This window comes from Anolis carolinensis, chromosome X, assembly GCF_035594765.1.
Source record: "Anolis carolinensis isolate JA03-04 chromosome X, rAnoCar3.1.pri, whole genome shotgun sequence".
NCBI lineage: Eukaryota > Metazoa > Chordata > Lepidosauria > Squamata > Dactyloidae > Anolis > Anolis carolinensis.
The window spans coordinates 7,227,350-7,237,862 of NC_085847.1; the positions used below are offsets into that span (position 1 = coordinate 7,227,350).

Sequence of the window (10,513 nt, forward strand, 5' to 3'; positions counted from 1 at the left end):
ACTTAGGGTGAAGATGGAAGTAATATTTATGTCCTCACTACCATCTGTCTCAAAGTGCTTTTCTTCCCAGGCTGCCAGCTGGTCCTGAGTCTGTATTGGAAGAAAGATGGGATCAAAAGGAAGGAAATCAATAGATAAAATGGGACGGAGGGCAGGAGGAGTACTAGTTTTGGCCCTTTTAAGTCTGGATGGTTTTCATGGGATGGTTTTTGATGAAATTTGAAATTTTCTGATCCAGCATAATGGTGGTGTTCTCAGCTTTCGTGATACTTTGCAGTCGAGTTTGGTTTCCTAAAACCGATTACATTGGGATTTAGCTAACTTCTGCAATGTGTCCCGAATTCTCATTTGTACAGGTTGAGCATCCCTTTCCTAAAATGCTTGAGAGCAGAAGGGTTCCGTATTGGTTTGGGATTTTGGGGGAACTGACCAATATTTACTCTATACCCTATATACGTAGCCTGAAGGTTATTTTATAGGCCAAATTTCTAATAATGTCCTACATGAAACAAAATGTGTGTATCCTGAACTATCAGCAAGCCAAGGTCTCGCCATTGCAGCTACCCAGGTGGACCATTTTGGATTTGGATTTCTGAAAAAGGAATACTCAACCTGTCTCGATGTTGAAAGCAAATTGCATTGTTCATAATTGAGCTGTTTGTGTAGTTGAAGCCTAGTTCTGCCTGTCTAAAAGTGCATCTACACTGGCAAATGAATGCAGTTTAACACCATCGACTCGATGTTACGGAATTGTAGGATCCATAGTTTGGTGAGGCCCCAGTGCTCTTTGGCAGAGAAGGTGAAAAGGCCTTGTCACTAAAACTCCTGTGGTTCCACAATATTGAGCCATAGCAGTATTGGAACCAAAATATACAATGGCTACCGGACTGCAAAGATGTAAACAGGAACGTTTTGGCTCTTTATTCAATGTGTTTTATTCCATTCCTCCATCAGACTCTTCCAAACTGTGATGCCAGGCTTTCCCCAGACCAGGATCATGCGTCATCCTCTTTGACATTCATTTGCTTGTAGATCTTGGGCACGGTGCTGTCCCACTCGGCCAGGTAGCAGTTCCCTGCCACCGGAGCCCCCAGCTTGTACTTCTTGCGGAAAGCCGAGGCCTGGAAATGTTCGCGCCCGGCGGCGGTGACACTATCCAGAATGGCTTCGTCGCAGGTGAGGGGCTGCGGCTGCTCATAGACCAACCAGACGTAGCGGTGAAGTCCTGCAGTGGGCAAAAACAGAAGGCACGGAGTCAAACTACGGGCTGATCTTGCTCAGACTGGAGACAAATCCCCAAAGATTCGGGACCAAAGTTCATCCACAGCACAGGTCTTGGGTGTGTGCTTTTCATCACAGTAATCCGCAGCTGTTTGTTGAACTTAATCCCGCCCCACAAAAGGGGCATTCAAGCCTGAAGGGAAGGACAGGTTTAGAGAGTTCATGGCCCTGGATCCAACAGGGAGGTGACCCTGAGGCCAAAAAGCCACTCCTGTTTGGCTTGGCGGGGGCGGCAGTCACCTTCGACTGTCCACCGCTGCAGTGAGCACCGCACTTCACAGTTACAGCACTATGATTCCACTTGAGAATTGTCGTGGTGCTGTCCTGTGGAATCCTGGGGTCTGTCCTTCAATTAGAAATCTCAGCCAGAGAACTTGAGTTGGGTCACCAAACTACAAGCTCGAGGATCCCATAGCACACAGCAATGGCTTTTCAACTGGGATCATAGTGCTATATTTGTGTAATGTGATGGTAGTGAAACCTCTGGGAATGGAGGCAGTTTTCACTGGCGGTTCAAGGTGTCTACTTTTGCCTCGAATGGATTGCCAAGGTTGCCAAGCTGGCATGAGTTTTAAAAGAGAAGCCAACTGAAGCTTGTGTTTCATTAGAGGATGGCAAAAGCCCAAGCTCTTCAGTTGGATAGATAGATTCTGAGATTGCGAATGAGCCTGATCTGAATTGAAATGTGAAGCCCTTTCATGTCTCCCTGATCTCTGGAGCTGGTCTCCCAGGGCTACCATGCACTTTGAGCAGAAAGAAACGCCCCCAAAGAGGAGAAATGATCTCTCCCAAACGAAAAAGCCAAGAACCTGTCAAGGTGGAAAGAAAGCTCCAACAACCGGCCCTCCCGTGAGCTCCCCTGAGCATTGTTTGAAGAGCAGGCCAGATTAGCAGGCTCTGTTAATCTCCGAGGCGAAGAAAGCGACCCACCCAAAAGCAAAAAATGCATTATTCCGAGTTTGGGCTTCGTCTCTACTTGCCTTTGAGGAAGAGGAGCACCTGGGTTGCTATCGGAGATGTGACCAAAACCGTGGTTCGGAACACGAACGCTTGTGAATCACTGGGCATTATTGAATCCATCATGACTGGTGGAAGTTTTGCTCATTGAGGTTTGCCGGCGGTTGTTTCCTCTACCTTACTGCCCTGGCTTTGGAAAGTGGGTGCAGGCCATAGCGAGGATTGCGGTGGTTACTCCCCCCAGGCCCATGGGAGCCGACCTACCTGTGCCCTTGCCTGGTGCGGAGCCAACGTACTCGGTCAGGACGCATCCACTGCTCATGTTGCAGCCTTTCATGTTGGTCACCAGGAAATGGTGCCACTCTCTGAAGGAGAAGCAAAAGTCAACACCTGGTGCTCACAATGCAACATCCAAAGCAGATCTTGCCCATTGACCATTGGTTGCAAGGGCCTGGCAGACACTTTCAGTGCCCATGGGAGATATTATCTCACCTATCAAAGAAGCTCATATCCAGTTGGTAGAGCCAGTTGTTTCTCTCCCATCCATCTATCCATCCATACTGATGGACACATATCCATGAATCTGTTCATCCATCCAAACATCAATCCGTCCCATTCACCTATCCATCCATCCCCATTGTGTTTTGTACTATATAATGATCTTGATGGCTTTTCTTGGTCCAGCTAAAGCAATGGTTCCCAACCTTGGGTCCTCTAGGTATTTTGGGCGTCAGCTCCCACAATTCCTGATAGCCGGGAAGTTGGCGGGAATTTCTGGCAGTTGGAGTCCAAAACAACTGGAGGACCAAAGGTTGGGAACCACTGAGAGAAAGGACTGAGATTTTCAACTGCAGAAATGCCTTCTGCTAACTTGTACGAATGGTCAGTAGGGGCTTTTTCTATGAGTGATTTCCAAAGGTTTGACATTATGACTTTTTGTATAGATACGATTGCATAATTATGTGTTGTCCTTTGGGCAGTGATCATTTTCTACTTGTTCCATACAGCTCCCAAAGGCGTCTATCAAAACGTAGGCCTGGGGCTTGTTTCCAGATACATGCATCACTCATCCAGATGGCAGAGAAGCCCTTGGAGATGTGTCTCCTCTTTATTGTTTCCTGGAAGTTCTTCAGTCTTGGACTCTCCCTCACCTGGATTTGGGGTTCTCCCGGCTGGGAACATCCAAGTCGGTCAGAATCAGGGTGTAGAGTTTCTTTGGGTCACATCCGGTCCAGTCAATGCACGTCGGGCAGTTCTGGACCTACAAGATAAAAACATTGGCAAATCCACATCATGGATAGAGAAGACCCTCATCCCTAACTCCAGTGAATCAAACCCCAAATCCATCCACAGCTTGAAAATATATTTTTTTTCAAAAAAAGAAAAACTCACTGAAGCAAGCCTTGATGTTGCCATCTTATACCATGCCCCTGTCTACAATGGGATTGGCGCCTCCATGGATACCGAAGGCTCACCGTGGTCCCATTTCGGTTTCCAATAAAAACCCCTTAATCATTATTGACATCTCAACCCCCTCCTTCGTCCGATTGGATTAATTGCTCTTTCAAAGGAGACATTTAGTTCCAAACAAAAAAACAGGCCCTGCTCCTATCCGTCCAATTATTCTAAAAGTTGTATTTATATAGAAATGAACCTTAAGTGTGCTTAAATTGATTCCAATTAACAGGAGGCGTACTTCAGACATGAGGGGGAATTAAATGTTTACGCAGCCGCACAAACAGATAATTAAAATCTTCGTTTTTTTCTGATTGACGATAGTGCTTTTAGCATCCCGCTCAAAGAGGGAACACATTTGGGTCGGCGCCGGCTTATGTGTGCCGCAGCCCACATTGTCAGAGCAACGGAGACTTGTTTTTCTGTTGTCTTGTTTGTTCGATATGTTTATCATGAGGCAGCAGCGCGCTCTAGCCATGTGAGCGTTGGAGGAATAGGGTCCGTATCCTGCTCGGCCATGGAAAGCAATTGGGCACCTTTGGGTGACTCACGCCCAAATTTGGGCAAGTTCTGATCCGGAATGAACAGACGTCTCCACCGTCGTCATCGCGATGGCTTTCCCTTTGGAGAGGATCCAATGGGATCTCCATGCTTTGGGTGACTTCTTGAAAGATGGAACCCATCAAAGAAAAGGTTGGGAGAAACTCTATTTAGAACCATGGACAAGGCAGAAGGAACCAAGCCAGACTTGGAAAAACTAAACACCTCAAAGTCTGGATCCTGTTGGTCAATCCCATCCAAAGATATTGTTGAATGGTGAACCAACACTTAAATCCCATTTATTCCATGATTGAGTTCCAGTTGAAGCCTTCTGTTCTAGTTGGTCCACATGTCAACTCTCATCAATAATTTTTATATATTATGTCATGTTATGTTATATTAATATGTTTTATTCTTCCACTCATTCTTTGTTGTTCTTCTACTTCAGTTCTTGAGCATCCGGTAGGTTGGTTCTCCCAGTTAACCCTACTATACCACCATCTTGGTCATCCCTGTTAAACCCTTCATAATGCCAACCTTGGTCCTCACAATCGATCCCATTATGATGTCATCCTTGGTCTTCCCAGTCCTTCCCCCCATAATACCAATCCTTAGTAGGCTCTGCCTTTCCAAAGTCTTCATTGCTGGCTTCATCTTCACTGAAGTCTTCATCATGGGCTTCTTTCTTCTTCATCATGCGATGTCTTTCCCCACGATCCCCCCCCCCCAGTTCCTCAAAAATCCTTCAACCCATTCCCAGTTTGGGATCAAACACTTAATAGGAACCCTCCACCTTCCAAATATATGAATTAAGGCACAATTCAAGAAACACTGCCATGACACAAGGGATGGGTTTCAAAAGATCCAGCTTTTATTAGAATTTCAAGGTGGAATCCTTGAGGGAAGGGGATGGTGTCGACACCTGGGCGGTAGCCATCGCTCTTCCGTTCTCTGTCCTTACTATTCTTTGTTCTCTTCCTGCCTTGGATAAAATCTCATTTGGTGAAATAGGCTTGAAAGTTGGGTGCAGGTGGCCTCCTTCAAGGCTGGCGGATCTTTTGAGCAGGCTGGTGCAGGGGGGATTCGGGTCCATTTCCTTCTCTCTCTTCTCAATGGGTTGTTCCTCCAGCCTGGATTTTTAATTTTTTTCAGAGAAGAGAGAGGGATTTCCTCTTTAGCTTGCGACGTTTGGGAAACCATTTGCAGTGGGCTGGGCTAGCCCAGAAGCCTCAAGGGAGGAGCCATGGCCTTGGCTGTCTTTGGCGAGACCCCCTTGGCTGGAGCCCTCATGGTCCTTCCCGGCACCCCGGCGTCGTCTCTTGGCCCCGGTGACGACCCACTTGGCCGTCTTCTTCTTTGCCACTTCTTTCAGGGTGGCCTGGAGAGCATTGCGGCAGGTGGACCTGGAGTTGCAGCTCTTCTTGGCTTTGTGGGACCGTGGGGCTGCCTTCTGCTTGGTCAGCCTCAGGAGCTTCTTCTTGCCTTTCATGGGCACCTTCCGGGTGACTCTCAGGGACTTCTTCCGGGCCGCGGTGGCTCTCAAAGAGGCCTTCCGGCTGGCCAGCCTCAGGGAGGCCTTGCGGTTCCCCGACCTGGAGGACACCACCCGACTGGCCAACCTCAAGGTGACCTTGCGTTGGTTCTGTCCCACCTTGGTGGGGTGCTTGCCCTTTTTTGCCACAAAGCGGTGGGCTCGCATCCTCCGGTTGAAGAAGGAAGGCATCAGGGGGCACGAGGACAGGTAGTTTCTCTTGGGGAACTTGACCACCACGACTTTCCTTTTGGGCCTGGAGGTCTTCCCGCGTCTGGTGAGGGCGTTGGGGCGTCTTCCCTGACGGCCCTTTCTCAAAGCAACAATCTTCTTGCTTTTCTTGGCAGCAGCCATGGCTTGGATGTCTTAAGGAGCTGATTCACCTGCAAATGCTGCTCAGCCTAGACCAGCAGTGCCTTTATATAGGGTGGCCTTGGAGACCCTGATTGGCTGGGAGGACAATGGCCCCAAGGATTGCCCCACAAGGCCAGATTGTGAGGTCGCTTTCGTTGTAGCAACCAAGACCACCGGCAAGAGTCAAGGCAGGGCCATTTGGCTGACTGTGATTGGCTGGCTGGGACAAGGGTTCCAAAGGGGCCGCTTTCGTTGTAGCAACCAATGGCTGTCGTCGAGATCCAAATGAGAACCGTTCGGTGGCCTGTGATTGGCTGGCTGGAGCAATGTTCCCTAGGACTTTTCTCCAGAATTTTATGTCAACTTTCAGAATAAAATAAAATATTCAGGTTTCCCTTCCTAACCCTATATTGTTGCTGTTGTTGTTGTTGTTGTTGTTGTTGTTGTTGTTGTTATTAGGGAAGAATAGGCTGGATGCAGGATGGGAGCTTTCAAGTTTCCCTTCTTAACTCTAATTATTATTATTATTATTATTATTATTATTATTATTATTATGACACAGCAAACAAGATAGATATGCTGGATTTCGTATCACAAAATCACAAGTCGAACACTTCCCAAGTGTCTAGGACTGTGTGATGTATTTTCGGATGATGCACACAGATCCCAGTAGGGTGGCCTTTTGCAGTTGGCAGATCGTGATTTTGTCAATGTCTATTGTTTCCAAATGCCGGCTGAGATCTTTTGGCACGGCACCCAATGTGCCGATCACCACTGGGACCACCTGCACTTGTTTCTGCCAGAGTCTTTGAAGTTCAATCTTTTGAGGAAGCTGGATGCAGGATGAGAGCTTTCAAGTTTCCTTTCTTAACTCTAATTATTATTATTATTATTATTATTATTATTATTATTATTATTATTATTCCTTAGAGGAGAATAGGCTGGATGCAGGACAAGACCTTTCGGGTTCCCCTTCCTAACACTATATTATTATTATTATTATTATTATTATTATTATTATTATTATTATTATTATTATTATTAGACACTTGGGAAGTGTTCGACTTGTGAAACGAAATCCAGCATATCTATCTTGTTTGCTGTGTCATACAATAAAATAATAAAATAAAATAAAAGATACTATGTGACTTCCGAATCCAGACTGACAAAGTTCTGGAACACAACACACCAGACATCACAGTTGTGGGGGAAAAAAAGGTTTGGATCATTGATGTTGCCATCCCAGGTGACAGTCGCATTGATGAAAAACAACAGGAAAAACTCAGCCGCTATCAGGACCTCAAGATTGAACTTCAAAGACTCTGGCAGAAACCAGTACAGGTGGTCCCGGTGGTGATGGGCACATTGGGTGCCGTGCCAAAAGATCTCAGCCGGCATTTGGAAACAATAGACATTGACAAAATCACCATCTGCCAACTGCAAAAGGCCACCCTGCTGGGATCTGCACGCATCATCTGAAAATACATCACACAGTCCTAGATACTTGGGAAGTGTTCGACTTGTGATTTTGTGATAAGAAATCCAGCATATCTATCTTGTTTGCTGTGTCATAATAATAATAATAATAATAATAATAATAATAATAATAATAATAATAATAATAATGGAAAGCATTTTCTTCCAAGTGCCACATTTCTCAGTCTGTTTCCTCTCCCACTTTGCCCTGAGTTATGTCTGAATGAGAAAGGCTGGTCTGTCTCCAGCCAACAAAGCATATATTCAAGTTCCAAACACACAAAGTTTCCTATTAGGAGCAGATGTCGGCTCTTTGGACAACATTCATTCCCTGCCAAGTTTTCCGGTTTTTCAAAACATCTCGTCCTGATTAAAGGAGTGGGCCGGTCCAAAATATGTGGATGTTGATCGTCCTATGAATGTGCAATCGTTTAGATTTTTAACTCTTGGAAGAACTTGGACTGGAGCTGCTTTTGGCCAACCGCAAAGCGGCTCTCCGGCACAAAGATGACGGGATGGCTGTCTGTCGGGAAGGCTCAGGTGGTGTCTTCCTGCCTTGGAGAAGTTGTTTTGTGGCATGATGTTTGTGCCGGTGCGTTGTATGGTGCCGGTTTGGCATGCATTCATCGACAGGCGCACACCTTGGCTGATTTTTTTCCCCGTGTTTTGTTTCTATCAGATTTTATTTTAATCCGTGTGTGGCCTTGGCTCCAATCATACAAATCATAATAATAGAATAATAATAACTTTATTTTTATACCCCGCCTCTATCTCCCCAAAGGGGACTCAGGGCGGCTTACATGGGGCCAAGCCCGAATAAAAACAATACCAATATAAAACACAACAATAGACAAAAAAACATGCACAATTATAAAAATTTAAACATTAGCCAGTAAAAACAAATGACAAGAGCTAATCAAAACATGGATTAAAACGGAGAGGTTGTAAAAGTAGACTGGGTAAGGTGCACCCTATAAATATTGTAAACACGAGGTGACTGATAAAGTGCTGCAAATTCTTGGAAGTGCAAATTGGGATGGGAATAGGCCCTGTGTCTTTATCAAGTTGACAAAGGTAAAAAGTGTAAAACCGGTACAGGAATGGACAGCATACGACAGCATCAAACTTCTTGAATAACTGGGATGGGGATGAGCAACATGTGAAGAAAGAGAAGAGACTGAAACTAAAAGGGACTGAGAAAGAGGGAATGAGAAAGGGTCGGCAAAGGAGCTGGCCAAGCAAATCTGTGCAAGGCAAGCGAGCGTGACATTTGTTTCCTTGGATGCTTGACAGAGACAAATGAAGCATTCGAAATGGGCACAGAAGACGGAGAGAGAGGGAAGGCCAAAGAGGGATGGTTCCAGGCCAAGTGCTGGATTTTTCGACCGCAGCACCCAGTATCCCCCCTTGTCCTGCTCGCCCAAGAGCCGTGCTCCAAAGCACCTTGTAGCAATAGGTGTCAAGTGTGGAGGCCTTACCTGGGTGGGGCTCAGGCCTTGGCCCAGCTCCTTCAGCACCACGTCTCCATAAGCCACGCGCAAGAGGTGCGAAGGCTTGGCATCGGCTTCGGAGAGGCACAGGGCCCCGTCCCAAGCGCTCGGCTCCTGCGACATCACCTTCGAGGCAGAGACCTGAAGCCAAGCGAGTGAAGGAGCCGAATGGGGACAAGCAAGGGCTGGGCTGGGATCCTGCCAAGGAGAGGCGTCTCCCAACAGACGAGGAGGAGGAGGAGGAGAGCTTTGGGAAACGCCTGCTTCGGGCCAGCTCGAGATGCAGCCTTTGGAAGCCCTTTGGGGAGTCTGAATGAGGTTCACTGAGAAGAAAAACCATCATCCATGGAAGAATGCTGGGAACCGACTCCTCTAAACCATGGAGGCAGCTCAGTTCCACCTTGTAACTCTTGGATTTCCATAGCGGTGCAATGTTTTCCCCTTGGGGTAAACATCAAGCAGGTCTTGGATTCCAATCTCAAACTCATCCTTTAATAATAATAATAATAATAATAATAATAATAATAATAATAATAATAATAAGGCCACCCTACTGGGATCTGCACGCATCATCCGAAAATACATCACACAGTCCTAGACACTTGGGAAGTGTTCAACTTATGATTTTGTGATATGAAATCCAGCATATCTATCTTGTTTGCTGTGTCATAATAATAATAATAATAATAATAATAATAATAATAAATCACACAGTCCTAGACACTTGGGAAGTGTTCGACTTGTGATTTTGTGATACGAAATCCAGCATATCTATCTTGTTTGCTGTGTCATAATATAATAATAATAATAATAATAATAATAATAATAATAATAATAATAATAATAATGATACTATGGGACTTCCGAATCCAGATTGCAAAGTTCTGGAACACAACACACCAGACATCACAGTTGTGGAAAAGAAAAAGGTTTGGATCATTGATGTTGCCATCCCAGGTGACAGTCGCATTGACGAAAAACAACAGGAAAAACTCAGCCGCTCTCAGGACCTCCGGATTGAACTTCAAAGACTCTGGCAGAAACCAGTGCAGGTGGTCCCGGTGGTGATGGGCACATTGGGTGCCGTGCCAAAAGATCTCAGCCGGCATTTGGAAACAATAGACATTGACAAAATCATGATTTGCCAACTGCAAAAGGCCACCCTACTGAGATCTGCGCACATCATCTGAAAAGACATCACACAGTCCTAGACACTTGGGAAGTGTTTGACTTGTGATTTTGTGATACGAAATCCAGCATATCTATTCTATTTGCTGTGTCATACAATAAAATAATAATAATAATAATAATAATAATAATAATAATTTATTTATACCCGACCTCCATCTCCCCGGAGGGACTTGGGGCGGCTTACAAGGGACAAACCCTGATAAAACAGTAACAATATAAAATACATCAAATGTGCAAA

General features: G+C 45.6%; 1 protein-coding gene across 1 annotated transcript; it reads right to left on the bottom strand.

Annotated features, from left to right (window-relative positions):
* Nucleotides 1-906: 906 nt before the first annotated feature.
* Nucleotides 907-9,885, bottom strand: LOC100559485 (phosphatidylethanolamine-binding protein 1). Its single transcript, XM_003226019.4, has 4 exons — nt 9,073-9,885; nt 3,390-3,499; nt 2,503-2,603; nt 907-1,225 (listed from the first exon to the last, which is right to left on the bottom strand). Exons 1-4 carry the CDS (start codon nt 9,205-9,207, stop codon nt 996-998), a joined length of 576 nt encoding a protein of 191 aa, XP_003226067.1. The 5' UTR covers nt 9,208-9,885; the 3' UTR covers nt 907-995.
* Between the last annotated feature and the right edge of the window lie 628 nt (nt 9,886-10,513).